The sequence below is a fragment of the Apostichopus japonicus genome, chromosome 9, assembly GCF_037975245.1.
Source record: "Apostichopus japonicus isolate 1M-3 chromosome 9, ASM3797524v1, whole genome shotgun sequence".
Classification (NCBI taxonomy): Eukaryota; Metazoa; Echinodermata; class Holothuroidea; order Aspidochirotida; family Stichopodidae; genus Apostichopus; species Apostichopus japonicus.
Window position 1 is genome coordinate 3,157,378 of NC_092569.1, and position 16,459 is coordinate 3,173,836.

At 37.3% G+C, this 16,459-nt stretch overlaps 1 protein-coding gene across 1 annotated transcript in view; it reads right to left on the reverse strand.

The window, feature by feature from the left end:
* LOC139973495 (laminin subunit alpha-2-like) overlaps window positions 1-16,459 on the reverse strand; it is a 149,907-nt gene that overhangs the window by 30,713 nt on the left and 102,735 nt on the right. Inside the window, exons 47-55 of the mRNA XM_071980226.1 lie at window positions 15,170-15,291; window positions 11,621-11,783; window positions 10,194-10,338; window positions 9,118-9,241; window positions 8,606-8,729; window positions 7,491-7,667; window positions 6,410-6,558; window positions 5,076-5,258; window positions 1,701-1,958 (exon numbers count right to left, since the gene is read on the reverse strand). Of these exons, the coding sequence (XP_071836327.1) occupies window positions 1,701-1,958; window positions 5,076-5,258; window positions 6,410-6,558; window positions 7,491-7,667; window positions 8,606-8,729; window positions 9,118-9,241; window positions 10,194-10,338; window positions 11,621-11,783; window positions 15,170-15,291 (1,445 nt within the window). The remainder of the gene's footprint in view (window positions 1-1,700; window positions 1,959-5,075; window positions 5,259-6,409; window positions 6,559-7,490; window positions 7,668-8,605; window positions 8,730-9,117; window positions 9,242-10,193; window positions 10,339-11,620; window positions 11,784-15,169; window positions 15,292-16,459) is intronic.

Below are 16,459 nucleotides of genomic sequence, written 5' to 3' on the forward strand. Positions count from 1 at the left end.
TCTCCAAACGATTACTCCAAGCATACCACTTTAATAATGATAATTCTTCCTCTTTAATGACGACAATGCGTAATTGATCCTGGACGCGAACTTTTGATGGTATCGAGAGGACTCAAGGTTGAGAGGATGGTGAATCAAAATCTCGGAATTGTTAATTACGAATCCGAGGGAGGAATGAGTCTCTCTCGTTTAATTCATTTTCGCAGGACGAGGGCATGGCAGGCTAATAGATGCAGTTACTTTCACGAGGACCACCAAAGAGAAAACCGAAGTACAATAGAATTGAGTTGAGATGTGCAAAAGTCATGGACAAAGGAGATGATCTGATGTGCTTTTGTTAACGTTAAGTTCAAGGTTTGAGGTAAACAGGCATGACATATGGACCATTCAGTGTGGGCCATCAATTTGGACGGGTGGGGGATTGGGAGGTGGCGGGAGGAATTGACAGCATTGAGGAGTAAGATGGCTTAATAATACAATAATTAATGGCTTAATAATACAAACATAAATATTAAATAGTAGTGGTAACAAAGTTTCCTGTTAATCACTAACAAATCTAGACTTCACAAATTACTCAGCAGGTGACAAAACTAAGGTTTGGTAATTCTTATAATTGTTATTAAGGTTTCCGTTTTGGGGGGGTGGGTTGGGGGCGGGGCGGATATCTTAGAGGATTGTAGGCAAGAAAGAGCTAATACCACTGAACATCTATAACTTAAATTCTAACGTCATCAGTACAACGATTTGCAGTCGTCATCCTATACATCCAATTAGCCATGCGTCAAATATTCCATGTAAGGCTTCCAGAATACCCAATAGGATCCGTGGTGAGGTTTCTCATTAATAAGAACCAGAACGCCTCGAGCTGAGGGGAGGGGGAGGGAGTAGTGTAGAGGGTTGTGTAAGGGATTATGCCTGTGCTTGTTTTTTTTCCTTGTTTCATTTGTTATCTCTAATCTTTATAAATTTTACTCATATTATTTCAATAGATGCACACCACCAGATAGAAATAATAAATGCAATAAACATTGTCTCATCATTTTTTTTTATCTCAAACAATGGTGTGGAACAGCATTCAAAAAGAAAGAAAAAAAAATGTCCATTTGAATACTTTTTAATTAAAAGAAAGGTTATGTAGACACGCTGTTAAATGGAAGATTTGATGCTTCCAGTGTGGTTCGATGAACCCAGTACACACTGTAGTGTGTGTAAACTGCCTTTGTTGTTTCCATATCATTGGTATTAAAATACGGTGACTGCTTTAAAGCTTTTAATACATCAGTTCGACGATATTCTCTTGGTGCTTGGATGCAAGTGATGACTTTGAAGGAAACTTAGATTTGCTTCAAATGTTGTTATAAATGCACAAACCCCCATAAAAACCCATAAAATTGACACAAGATGAGAGTAAGGCTCTCTTTCCAGGAATTCCAATATCAACACTTGACGATAATTTTTTCTTCTCATTCAAAAGTCCCTTCAGACTTTCCTGGCAGCAGAAAGCTTCCACCGAAACACGATATTCATCGATTTCTATGCTTGCTGACATGACCTACATCCTCTCGTAACGTAAAACTGACCCAGCCACAACGGTGGTAGCTGGGAAAATGACATCAAACACAAAACAGACATACAGCATGCTGCTGTAACTGCCAAAAAAATATGAAGCCCAAAGTTAAGAAAAGTTTTAATTAACTTACACTTTTGAAATCTCAGCGGGGACGATGTCCACTGTGGCGTAGCTCTCGGTTGTAATTCCGAACCGTAGACCGTACGGTATAGAGTCCGGCGTGGCCGGGTTATGACAGCTTCGGACTAATGCGTTTGGTCGACTGGTCAGCTCCCCAGAGGGACCGAGAGATGGTTGCTCGGTGGGCTGTGGGGGAGGTAGTGACAGAGGCCCACAAAATCCAATCTCTGCATTCCGAAACTCCGTGGCATTGTTGAAAGCGAGGAGTCTGGAGAAAGGAACAATAAAAAGTTACTATGACGACTGTAACCTTTAAGATGCTTCGGTATACGTTATTCATTTACTGATGAGTACCCAAATTGCACTGATAGTTAATATTTTACGCAACAAAGCGTTACGAGTAACATCTTTCTCACACCATGGTTAGAAGAAAAGTCGCCCACTCTGACCTGACATTACACTTTCCTTAGTTGGTTGTGAGTATGCAATCTCTCCAAATGGTTACATTTTTATCTCCAGCATTATTACAAGTACTCACTTTCCCTTGTTGGTTATATTTTATTTCTTACTTTTTCCTACACTTTTATATCAGTACTCAATCTACTTTATACTTTCATAAATTATAACAAGTACCCACGAATTCCCCTGTTGGTTATAATTTATTTCCTACATTTTATATCAGTATTCAATCTACTTTATACTTTCATAAATTATAACAAGTACCCACGAATTCCCCTGTTGGTTATATTTTATTTCCTACATTTTAAATCAGTATTCAATCTACTTTATACTTTCATAAATTATAACAAGTACCCACGAATTCCCCTGTTGGTTATATTCCTACATTTTATATCAGTATTCAATCTACTTTATACTTTCATAAATTATTACAAATACTCACTGTTGGTTATATTTTATACCCTACATTTTAGGGTTGGGTGATATATCGAAAATTATTATTATCGCGATAATTTTTTTTCAAGACGATATTTTTTGAGGATTGAACAAATGACGATAATTTCTTGTGAAAGAAATTTGAAATAGATGTAGAAAAAAAATTCTCCGTTTTATGTGTAAATGTTATTCTAGCATTCCATGGTTAAGAAAGTTGAAAAGAAATATTTTATCAACTGCATTTACTGACTTTTGAACTTCGTAAAAACCCGTTCTTTACAACATTGACTGTATAGAGAACAAAACTCTGAAAATCAGTAGAGAAATTACCAATTGTGTACGAAAAGTAAGTTGGTAAACCTTTCTAATTTTACGAAAGATCGAGCAAAATACTTTCGAAAAATTCACGCGAAACTGGCATATTGTGCTAAATGCAACAAGTGTCATGTAAACAAGGCTCTAGTACACTCATTTATGAATAAACCAGAAGACCACATCTGGTGTAAAGCGGGAGAAAGAAAGTATTTTCTAGAATTTCCACACACACATAAAATAATATCCTACCATAGTTAAGTGTATAGTAAATAGCCTAACCATTTCGTCGGTTACGGATCTCACGTAAAAACAAAAACACAACTAATTGTATTTTGCGAAGTTGACGATTTCTACAAGGACATGGAAACAATATTTAGCATTAAGTTAACCACGCCTGGTGGCTTAAACATGGAATTACAAGGTTTACTTTCATGAAGATGGCCATACTGTAGCTATTGGGGCCTTGATATCGTGCTTCAGTATGTCTGTATGGTATAGACTGTGCCTCGTGTATCATGGGGAATAGATTGTTTTGTTCATGCGGAGGAGTCGGTTGGCTTGAGGTGTGTTTTACTTACCTTAATGTTACGGGGAAATTTACCTACTTTCCTTGAACGTCTAAGATAATATTTCGCATAACTTTACGGATCCTTTACTGACTGACCTAATTAATTCTAGAGTGGAGCCAAAAAAGTTTACTCCATGAAAAGTTTTTTGGAACCGTGCCAAAAATGTTAACAAACAGGTGTTAGACAGGGGGGTTGTTTTGCAAGGTACCTGAGAAAATTTGAAGCACATTGTAGCCTACCGTGATATTTAAGTACGGTTAAACACTGCAGTTGTAAACTGATTGTTAGGCAGTCTAGAAACGGGGCTTTGCCGCACGTAGTTTGTTTCATAATATCAACAGTTTTGTAAGTAACTTTATAAAGATTGTAAAATAGATTAATTCTCTTTTTATTTCATCACATAATATAGCTACTCTAACTTGTCATTTTAAAACTTTCATCAGTTTCGTGACAATTTAAATTCATAAAGTTAGTCAATATTTTGAATCTTCAATTGCGAATTTTTTATCGCCAGACACGAAAAAATACTTAACTTTTCCGGGGGCCTTCGCCCCTGGACCCCTACAAGGGGTTCCACCCCTTGACCCCAACGGGGCTCTAAGGCGGGCCCTGAACCCCACACCATTATGCTCGGTGCGTTTGCTGCGCGAAAACACCGGTGGGAAATCGGCAGTTGTTTTTAGTGTGTTCGCGAACACACTAAAAACAACAAGAAAAAATTATCGAAATATCGCGATAATTTTTGAACTATTTATCGTGACATTAAAAAGCAAATATCGCCCAACCCTACTACATATTTATATCGCTCTACTTTATTTCAAAAATTATTAGGAGAATGATGTTTCTATATTAATTCCTTAATTGCTCTGAGTACTTATCTCAATCCCTCCAAATCTGTTTATAGCACTCACTCACTCTCCCTGCAGGACTACATCGTACTCCATAAACATTTTAGAGTACTCACTCTGCCCTGATGGTTACATATTATTTCCTGAATTGCTTTTGAGTATGCTTTAGAGTACTCTCTCTCCCCTGTGGTTACAGTTTTATTTACTAACCTGTTAAGAGTACTCATCCTTCCTTGTGGTTATACTAATTCACAGACTATTAAGAGTACTCACTCTGCCCTGATGGTTACATATTATTTCCTGAATTGCTTTTGAGTATGCTCTCTCCCCTGTGGTTAAAGTTTTATTTACTAACCTGTTAAGAGTACTCATCCTTCCTTGTGGTTATACTAATTCACAGACTTTTAAGAGTAATCACTCTGCCCTGACGGTTACATATTATTCCCTGAATTGCTTTTGAGTATGCTCTCTCCCCTGTATAGCTTTATTTTCCAACCTGTTAAGAGTACTTATCCTTCCTTGTGGTTACACTAATTCACAGACTTTTAAGAGTACTCACTCTGCCCTGATGGTTTTACTTTATTTCCTGAATTGTTTTTGAGTACTCTCTCTTCCCTGTGGCTATAGTTTTATTTCCTCAGCTGTTAAAGAGTACTCATCCTTCTTTATGGTTATATTAATAACACTTTTTGTCCTAAACTATTATGAATACACATTCTCCTCTGACGGTTACGTTTGATTCCATAAACGAGTACTCACTTTCCCATGATGACTAGATTCTCAATACATCCACTGAAGGGGGGCAGGGATCGGACTTGTCTGCTGATGGTGATTCCTGCCATGGTGTTCCCGACGTAGAGAGGTGAGCGGGCTGGAATCAAGACGTTAGTTCCGGGTAACCTTCCAGAACGAGTATTTAGGTCGTCGATCGTGATCCGGATTCTTGCAAAGAAGAAACGGGGAAGAAAGAATTAACACGTTTGATATTTTGCTTTCAAGAAACTCTAGCGCAGAAAACTGTTTGTGTGAAAGGAAATAAACCAGGGAAAACTAACTGGGAAATTATAAACAAGTTTGAAAGAGTAAACATTTTTCTCAAAAACAGGTATCGAACAGTTACACTGTGGTCAGAGGTTTGACTCCCCCCCCACCACCTGAGTCAAAATAACAATTTGACAAGAAACTGAAGTGATGTAATGTCCAAAAACACAAACTTTTAATCACTATGGCTATGTACTAAAGCTAAAAATTGTGTTTGGAAGGGTAACTTATGGGGTTGTTTCCATTTCATGTCTTAACTATATTTTCCAAGAACGATGAAGAAATACCATTTTTAAAGTGCAATTCCGGTATATCGTAGGCTCCTCGAGTAGCCCTACTAATACTTCGGTTTTGAAGCAAATATCAAAGATTTGAGATTTTTAATTGATTAAATAAAAAGTGTCCTGACATCACAGCCAAAAGGCTTTGCAGCATTTTCTGTCATCCAGAGGGTCATTTTGTTGTAGGGTACTTATGGCAAAAATTCCCCATTGGTGCCATCAGTTTTATCAAGCCATGACCCAGCTTATGGCTCTCACCAGACCAGTAGACCTCAGAGGAGATCCCCCTCCCCACAGAGACCAGCTCTCACCTCTGATAACTTTTCTGTATCAATATCACATGCAGTCAAAGAGACCCCCCTCCCCCTCCCCACAGAGACCCCTCTAACCTCATCAGTTTTTGGATCAAAATCACGTGCTGTAAAAGAGATCCCCTCTCCCTCCCCACAAAGCCCCCCTCTCACCTCTCATCACTTTTCTGCATCAATATCACAAGAGGTCAAGAGACCCCGTCCCCCTCCCCGCAGAGACCCCCTCCCCTCCCCACAGAGACCCCCTCTCACCTCTCATCACTTTTCTGCATCAATATTACAAGAGGTCAAGAGACCCCCTCCCCACAGAGACCTCCTCACAGACACCCCCTCCCCCTCCACACAGACCCCCCTCTCAACTCTTATCACTTTTCTGCATCAATATCACATGAGGTCAAAGAGACCCCCTAACCCTCCCCACAAAGACCGCCTCCCACTCCCCACACAGACCCCCTCTCACCTCTTATCACTTTTCTGCATCAATATTACGTGCGGTCGGCCATCGTTCAGCTTCCCGTCACTCTTCCTTGTTTCTAGCGTGAGGCGGCCCTGGCCAGCGTTCACTTGTACTTGTAGTAACCCCTTCACCAACGCAAAAGTGTAAGAAACCTGCGACACGTAAGAATGATGTGAAAGGGTTTATATAGCATAATTAAAGGATATCTTTATTATAAACCAGAAAATGAAGAAAAAGAGTCTCTTTATAATCATTATGTCAGTAAAATAAATATCCTTATTATGAAACCAGAAAATAAACAGGGTTTCTTGATAATCATGATATCCAGAAAATAAATATGGAAGTGTTATCTTCAAAAAGATCTCTCTGCTTGTAAGGTTTTGCAATTTCACCAAAACCTAGCGAGTAAACACCCAAACAAGTAGGATGGCTAGTGGTCAATCTGAGACATCTTGACCTTTAAGGGAAGCCTCGCAAATGTAACCCCCGAGTCCAGACCGGTGGATTTATCAGCGATGGATTTATCAGTAGGTAATTTCAAGGTTCATTAATATATAATGCACTACTTCTCTTATATTAAAGGCTTCAGTATGGTTAAAACATTGAAAAACTCACTCAAATCAACAAACTATGCTGCTTTACAAGGTGAGTGCCTGATGAATTCTTTGATCATTTCAATGCCAATTTTTCCCTTCCACTATGCCCACCCTAATCCTCAACTATTTTTGGTGATGTCAAATTTCCATTCCAAAAAGTATCTTTGATTGTGTATGAGGTATGCTGAAATAATTTTTACTTTTTACTCACCATGTTGTAAAGTTATGCTATGTTATGTTATATTACGTAATGTTATATATTAAGTAATGTTATATATTAAGTAATGCTCTATATTAAGTAATGTTATGTTAAGTATTGTTATGTTATGTTATACTTGGGTCATGAACAAAAAACTTCCAAAAGGAACAGAAATTTTATGAAATTGAAAAGTGAAAGAATGGTGGTGCATAATTCAATAATGGGAGGGGGGAGGGGAGGGGAGGGGGATTCAGAGAAAAAGAGAAAAATTTCTCGCAGAGCCACTCACATCGACGGCATCAAAGTTTACGTCCCTCTTTTTTCTGGTTTGGAGATCGCCGGCTGCGAGAATCACGGCATCCTCTTGCAAGGTCGTAAAGGTCAGGGTGATATCCGCCTCGCGCCCGAGAGCTACCGGTCGTAGCGCCACGGAACCGCTTCCAGCCAGTCCCACACTCCGTTCAACCTACAGTTACAAGTAAAGCGGTAAAACGGAATATGGACATGTAAGGCAATGTCTACAAGGAATCTAAATAGCTAGTCTTATTTAGTCTTTTGTATATTGTCTTCAAAACAAAAAAACTTCTAATATTACAAAAAAATTTGGGCGATATTATTGTCTACTGGAAAAAAACATTAGAGTTTTGGCATCTCACAAGGAAGTTGTTATAATATTAAAACCCAAATTTTCTAAAACACTGTTTAATGATTTTTAAGGAAAAACATGTCACATACCATACTTTATTTCATTCTAGTTCATTTCATTTAACTTCCATTGTTTTCTGAAGTAAACTCACAACATATTTAGTTATTTAAGTGAGAAATGGATGAATGAAATCACCTCATATGCTGCCTTCCCCCTCCCCACCCTCCCCACCCCCTACCCCATCCTCCCCCCTCTCCCACCCTCTCTTTTCCTTGCAACATTACCAGTGCAGCTTCTTTCTTTCTCCTACTTCATCATTTCTATAAATGTCACAGGAGAGAATCACTACACAGAACACTATGTTTAAGACTGCTTTCACATGCTTGAGTACATCGCGTCCCAGGGATGTGCTCAGGAATATTTGAGTGCCGGGCAGATTGTGCGGCAGTGTGATCCACACCCTGGAAGAGGGACCTCATAGGTGGGGTAACCCCTCCTCACTGGACAAATTTTGCACATGAAGTATGCTTAGGTGGTGCTATTTTTCTTATTCTGTGCCATGTATTCTCCCAGATTTGGTTATGGTAAAATTTGTTAAATTATCATCAAAAAAGTGCCGGGCGGAAATGTTTAAAATACTGTTTGTGTTGGGCGGCATTCAGAACTGCTGGGCGCAGCCGCCCAGTGTGAGCACATCCCTGACATCCAATCCAAAATATCGCATGATTTCCATCGTTTTTTTTCCCACCCCTTTTTACCTTGCTTGGGACACAATTCTCTGTGATGCCGAAAGATTGACCAGGCTGGAGTAGGTCCTGAGTTGAACGATATAGATTGAAGTCTTTCAAGCAGCCACGGAAGGCATTCGTCGTAACGTCTCGTCTGGCAATCAAAAGAAAAAGAAAAAAAAAACATGTTCAGTAAAAGAATAAAATCTTTCTGAAGTGATAACTAAGTCACATGGCTATTAAATCAAGTGATTACTATTGGTATCCATAAATCTTTTCTCTGGAAATGTGTCAAATAATAGCTGTGGCTCTCAATTTTTTTTGTGTGCAAAAAACAAGACTCATTTAGTGGATGGTGAAAACTTAGAGAAAGACAAAGAAAATCAATCAATCAATCAATCATGGAAAGGAAGAAGATATCTCCGAAAAGTCAAGTAGAATTTTATCTTAACTTTCAGGCCAGAATTTGTGAAAAACCTTACAAAATAAAACTTTCAAACCGTCTTCTACTGTACTAATTTAAAGCCAAAGGCGTTATTCACCTCATCGGAAAGTTAAAAGGGAGCCCACCGATGTACATCTTGGTGAAAGGAGCCAGCGTGAGCCCGTCGGACGACACCGCCGTAGCCGCACTGGCGACCTTGAGGCCGTTGACGTACAGGGAACCTAAAGAATAACGACGAAAGTATGAGTTGTAAAATGAGTTTATTCTACTAAATTTGTCACAATCTGGTGGCACCTTAGTGGCATCCCCGTCGACAGTTCAAGGGAGAGTAAACAAACGTAAAAAAGCCATACCTGTGTTACTGACAGTAGCGTATTAAAGTGTGTCGCACATTAACATAAGTTTCGGTCAGTACTTTGTATGCTCACAAATTATAAGGAATATGATCAAACAGAATAAGCTGCAAGTGTCTCGTTTTCAGACGCAGTAGTAAAATTAATATTGATTTTTTTTGTTTATTCATTCCACTTGAAAAAATATTGAGACAAAATTTTTGTTGAAACTTCTGTAGTGAACATGTCTAGACCAGGGGTGGTCTGTGGGTCACGATGTTATCTTAAAAGCTACAGTGAAATTTGGTATCCAAATCTGTGGGCCTATAACGATGAACCTACTACCCTTGACAAAAGGAGCAAATTTAATTAGGTTATAAGAGAACTATAAGATCAGAAAGCTCTATCTGCACATAACCTACATAACCTACATAACCTACATAACCTACCACAACCTGGCCTCTTATTCAAACTATCGTTTCAAGTTTTCCTTTTACTCACTAAGTGGAATCACTGTTTCAGCTTCTCTACGGTTACTCGGACGTTAAAGTGTTTAGCGGGTGGCATTAAATACGGTTTTTAAACCATGTAGGCTGAAGAAAATTCGTCCACACGCCACATGTGGTCACACCTTGGGTCCATCTTTTGATCTAGACTAACTCTGGTACAAAGATCATTATATCTTTCTTTCCTTTTATTTTCTTAATTATTTTGGACATTGAACGATTTCTTCAGATTATTAAAAGACAAATTAGCCATTTCAAGTATGGAATGACAAAGCGCTTCTCGGTGCAAAAGTCAAATCAAAGACCAACATCATTTCACTGATAACGAGACTTACTTTCATTTTTGACAATGTTTAGAGATATAGAATGCCACATGTTATCGTTGATCTTGTCCTCAGATTCGCCGACCCCTACCCCTTCACCGAGGTCAAGCTTGCTGACCACTCGACCGTCCTTCAGTTCCACGGAGACAAAGTCAGCCTGAAGGAGAAATGATGAGAGAATGGAATACTGAGTGTGGAGAACACAGACTGAGATAAGGACTAAATTAGGACATTGGTATAAAACAGTCCCCATCATAACAACCTCTTATTGTTTTTTACTTTTTTTGCTGGTATTTTAGGATTATTTTTATTAGGTTTTTATTTGTTTTCACTGTATTTATTTCCTTTTCTTCAATTTTTTGTTTTTGTTTTTTGTGAAGCGCTTTGATACTTTTTGTGATTTAGCGCTATATAAACGACGTTTTTATTTTAAATTTATTATCAGCCGACTGACTGTTTTAAAAGACAACTTAAGACTTACCTTTTGCAATTTACATTTCGATAATTCAATTTTGTTCGTTGTATATTTGTATTTTTTTTTTTTTTTTCAATCTTCTTCTTTAGGTTTTAAAGTGCCTAAAGCAGATTATTTCTTTATAAATTTTAGTCATTAGTATTATTATTATTATTGATAAGACAAAGAAATTGTTGGTGTTATTCATGAAAAAATACATAGAATCTACATATACTGGAAAACACTTATTTACATTTTTTTTTCTTTTCAATCTTCTTCTTTGGTTTGTAAACTGTCTAGAGCAGATTATTTTTATATAAATTTAGTCAATATAATAATTATTATTGTTGATAAGACATAAAGAAATCGTTGGTGTTCTTCATGAAACATATATAGAATCTACACATGCTGGAAGGCCCCTTATTTACAATCACACCAATCCTCACATGCCAAATGGGGAAAGTTGAATATGTCAGCTGATTTCAGTCTTTGCTTTAGGATCTGGGAAAACTTTTCCAGATGGGAAACCATGAGTTTGGTAAATGGATGGAAAAACCCAGCATATAGCACTTGTTACCACCTAGCCGGACAGACTTTTAGACCAGTGACTGGTGCAGCTGCTAGATTTCACATGTATCAAATACTAACTCTTATCCACTTAATAGTCAAAACATTGTCTTAATGTCGCAACCACTTTTTTCCATGCACATATTTTTACAGCCTGTTTCTTTAAGAATTTGTTGTATCAATGTTTTTCAAATTTATGACATTAAAAAAATTTCACAGTCCATTATCAATACTTGAACAGGCAAGATTATTAACAGATCATTTTTAAAAAAAAATTGAAAAAAAAATGGCCATATGTAATGTAAAAATATTTAAGTGGAATATTTATCAAAATGGAAGATATGTGATGAGCTCTGTCAGTTGTTAAACTTAAAATAAAAATAAAAATAATTTTTTTGTAATGTTAAACTCCACTCACTTGATCTGCTGAACTCATGAAAAAGAGCAATGCATCCTGGCTGAGTGTCCGCACACCAAAGGCGATGTAGATGAAATTGGCTAAGAAAGAAGATGGCGCCCGTACCATGGAGTAGCCACTGCCATCAAATCCGTACCCTCTCTCTTCCTGTAATATCTTTGGGCTGGAGATTGGGAGACAGCAGAGGTGTAGCAGCGTTATACGAGAGGATAATAATGTTGAATACTTCGTTATCGAAGATGAGAATATACCTTCACTGAAGTGTCAATTCTCTCAAAGTCCAATGCCAAGGCTGGGGGGTGAACACGGGGCCACCATCGCCCACCCCCCCGTTTATTATATATATCCAAATTGGTATTAATCTAATATACTTTCTTAATCGATCACTTTAATTTTCACAATTATGGTCGCTATTTAAGAAATAGCTATTGTTTATTTACGAAAATGGAAAAAGTAAAATTGTACATTGAATTCAAAGTTTGAATAAAAGATGGCAAAATAAACCCCCCAACCCCCCCCCCCCTAAATTTACAACTTAACAACTTACCACAGCTCATGGAAATATTGATTTGCAGGTCTGCCAATTATCTTTGGTCATGACCTACCTTAGGGTATTTGTTAAGGGAAGCCTCGCAAATCTAACCGCCATGTCCGGGCCGGTGGATTTTTCCGCGGCTATAATGAGCACAGCCACAAGCAGATAATGAGTCACACTTGAGTGCACACTCTCTCCAAACCATCCTCCACGCTATACAGTTACATTCACAGCCGCGGTCAAGTTTTTACTAAGCCGATTTGAACACAATAGTGAGTTGAACAAAACATCATAGCTAAGTCTCAAGGAAATCAAACGTTTCGAAAAGATAGTGTGTTTATACACGGTGTTTTATCCTACCGCAGAAGCAAAACTTCTGTGAAAAATAAGCAAGGAAATGTGAATTTACACTGCAGGAATCTAAAATGCTATCATTTTTATTTTCCTAGTCGGCGAAGTAGGACCAAAACTTTCGTTGCCTTTTTGCAAGGACAAGTTTCCTGAATTTTTAAGATTTAAAAATCTAAAAAACTGAAATCACAATCTCCCTTCTTGTGCACATAAGCGTGAACCAGAGCCTAACATACGGGAAGACTTTAGAATAATCCTACTAAGTTGTATAGAACAGGACCGAAACTACCTAGCTAGGTGAAAAAAAAATCGGTTGACTGTAGGGAATTGTTTCGCACTCCAGCGAAGCTGTACTTTTTTTTAGCCAGCTAGATCGTAGACATGAGGATTGAACAAATGACGATATTTTCTTGTGAAAGAAATTTGAAATAAATTTGGAAAAAATGCGATTATCCTTTCTCCGTTTAAAGTGTAAATGTTATTCTAGCATTCCATGGTTAAGAAAGTTGAAAGAAATAAAGTTTATCAACTTCATTAACTGACTTTTGAACTTCGTAAAAAACCCGTCCTTTACAACTCTCAAAATCAGTAGAGAAATTAGCAATTGTGTACGAACAGTAAGTTGGTACACCTTTCAAATTTTACGAGAGGTCGAGCAAAATACTTTCGAAAAATTCACCCGAAACTGGCATATCGTGCTAAATGCAACTAATGTCATGTAGACAAAGCTCTAGTACACCCATTTATGAATAAACCATACGACCACATCTGGCGGGGAAAAAAGAAAGTATTTTCTAGAATTTCCACCAAAAAAAAAGGAAAAATTAATATCCTACCATAGTTAAGTGTATAGGAAATAGCCTAACCACTTTGCCGGTTACGGATCTCACGTAACAACAAAAACACAACTAATTGTATTTTGCGAAGTTGACGTTTTCTACAAGGTCATGAAAACAATATTTAGCATTCAGTTAATCATGCCAAGTGGCATAAAACATGGGATTAAAAGGTTTACTTTCATAAAGATAGCCATACTGTAGCTATTGGGGCCTTGATATCGTGCTATGTCTGGTATAGACTCGTGTATCATGGGGAATACAATGTTTTGTTCATGCGGAGGAGTCGGTTGGCTTGAGGTGTGTTTTACTTACTTTAATGTTACAGGGATATATACTTTTCTTGAACGTCTAAGATAATAATTCGCATAAATTTACCGATCCTTTACTGACTTACCTAATTAATTCTAGAGTGGAGCCAAAATAGTTTACTCCATGAAAAGTTTTTTGGAAACGTGCCAAAAATGTTAACAAACAGGTGTTAGACATGGGGGTAGTTTTTAGTGTGTTCGCGAACACACTAAAAACAACAAGGAAAATTATCGTATAATTATCGAAATATCACGATAATCTTTGAACTATTTATCGTGACGTTAAAATGCAAATATCGCCCAACCCTAGTGGGTGGGTGTATTACCATTACGTTTCTGGAAAATGTTGTCGAGTACTCAGCTACGTAGCCTACACATGTCATTATCATACCGGGGTTAAGCTACACAGCAGCTTGAAGGTTCTCTGCTTGAAACAATGCAATACAATGTGGAGAAATAAACTGAAACTGTACCGCAAATTAGTTCAATAAAATTTTCACCGAATAGTAACTTATATCTCTAACCACATGGCAGCCTAACACACTACGTCAATGGGAAAATCAAGCATAAACCATCTGTTTATTCGTTGAATTTGTGTCGCAGTTAGCTTCAGAGATCAACGTTACGGTCGATGTTCTCTCTTTAACATACATATGTGGCATAGCTTAACTATTGTTTTGATTAAATTCTGGTTTTTCAATATGGGTTTTCTGAAGTTCTTGGGGGCATATATTTAATGCAATGGCTGATTTAGTTTTTAATTCATACTTACGTACCACTCGTTGAACAAGGCTCATAATGTATAGGCCCAGGTAAAGGCTGCTTTTATCGAACTTTCGAGTAGCGGAGTTTCACAATTGTTCATAAGAGACCCAAAATTTTATTTGTGAGGTTTGATAACGTGGAAGATTTGCAAGAATTATATAAAGTACTGAATCTCGGACATTTGTTAGTGGCGGATTTTAGTGTATAAGTCACTTTGCAACATAAACTACCGCTCTATTGACTGTCAAAACCGCAAAAGTTAATCCGGCCAAGTTTGCTCATTGTTTGTGAAGAATAACCAGCCTTGTGTTGTCAGGATGCTGTGCTCATTACTCCGGCTGGCAACCAGCGTGTGTGCATTCAACCATGGGACCAATATGCACATGCATAATGAGCAAGGGGTGCGAGATTTCCGCCGGCCCGGAACCGGCGGTTAGATTTGCGAGGCTTCCCTAAGTACATTGGATATAAGGAAGAGATGCTCAACTTTTAAGCATTTCAATTTTGTCTAAATATAACGACAGATATAGTTGTCTGCATTTATAATTACAAAATATAAACTTGAATAATGTCACACAAAATGCTTCCTACAATTTTGTCTCCCTAATGTACACTAAAACCGATGATATTTTATTTCGGGTAATCTTCGTTTAAACGCACACCTTCAAACTCTCTTTGCGAGGGGATTCTTATCGATACATCGAGATGTAGGAAATGCTAAGATTACATCATCTCTGTTGCGGGTTATTACCTAGAGGCGCAGGCTTGGCAATCTCCTTCGATCGACTCAAAGTTCCATAACCCTACCGAGACGTCGTCAAAGATGACCTCCCCCATACAGCCTTCAAAGTTCTGAGTGTTGACCACTTTCAGCTGAAAAAATGACAAGTGCATACAAGTCAAACAAACTACAACAAGAAAATGGAACAAAACACAAACAAACAAACAAAATAAACAAAGAAAGAAAGAAAATGGAACAAAACAAAAACAAAACAAACAAACAAAATAAACAAACAAACAAAATAAACAAAGAAAGAAAATGGAACAAAACACAAACAAAACAAAAACAAAACAAACAAACAAAATAAACAAACAAACAAAGAAAGAAAGAAAATGGAACAAAACACAAACAAAACAAACAAAATAAACAAACAAACAAAATAAACAAAGAAAGAAAGAAAGAAAATGGAACAAAACAAAAACAAAACAAACAAACAAAATAAACAAACAAACAAAGAAAGAAAGAAAATGGAACAAAACACAAACAAAACAAACAAACAAAATAAACAAACAAACAAAATAAACAAAGAGAGAAAGAAAATGGAACAAAACACAAACAAAACACAAACAAAACAAACAAACAAAATAAACAAACAAACAAACAAAATAAACAAAGAAAGAAAGAGACAACTAGAGAAGTCACACTTAAGAGTTTGACAACAAAAATAAACTTGAAATTGATTTCAGAGAGAAACCATGTGATTTTCTTGAAATATATAAAGTTTACACTATTAATCTAATGGAAGCGAGTAATCAACCACCTACAGTCCAATCAGTTTAAATCATGAACTTCGGCAGTTATTTGACCTTCTACTAAAACATCTCAAAATTAATTATGTGTCTAACGTAATCCTTGAAGCCCCGTGATGAAATCGCATCTCAAGAGTTACGCAATGTTTGTTGACGTTCTTCTTTTGTTTTTCACTCAGGGAAAACATGTTTTTCATTTCTTCTAATTTGCATGAGTTTGTCTTTTTTTTCTCTTTTCTGGTTTCGACACGAGTGGCTTCGTCGTCTCCCGCCTTCAACTTTAGGGCTACTTCTAGAAACATGTGAAGGGAACAACGATTCGTTCGACCCATATGTAACTTTTTCATCTTGGCAAATTATCAATTCATGATGAGGTAATCAGAAGAGCAGGCGGTCACTAATTTATTCGCAAAATGTCTGACTATTTTAATTATTTTGTTTCCTCTTAGACAATTCTCAGACTCATTTTTAAATTGGAAGCTTATAATATTTTATAACCAGAAATTACCCT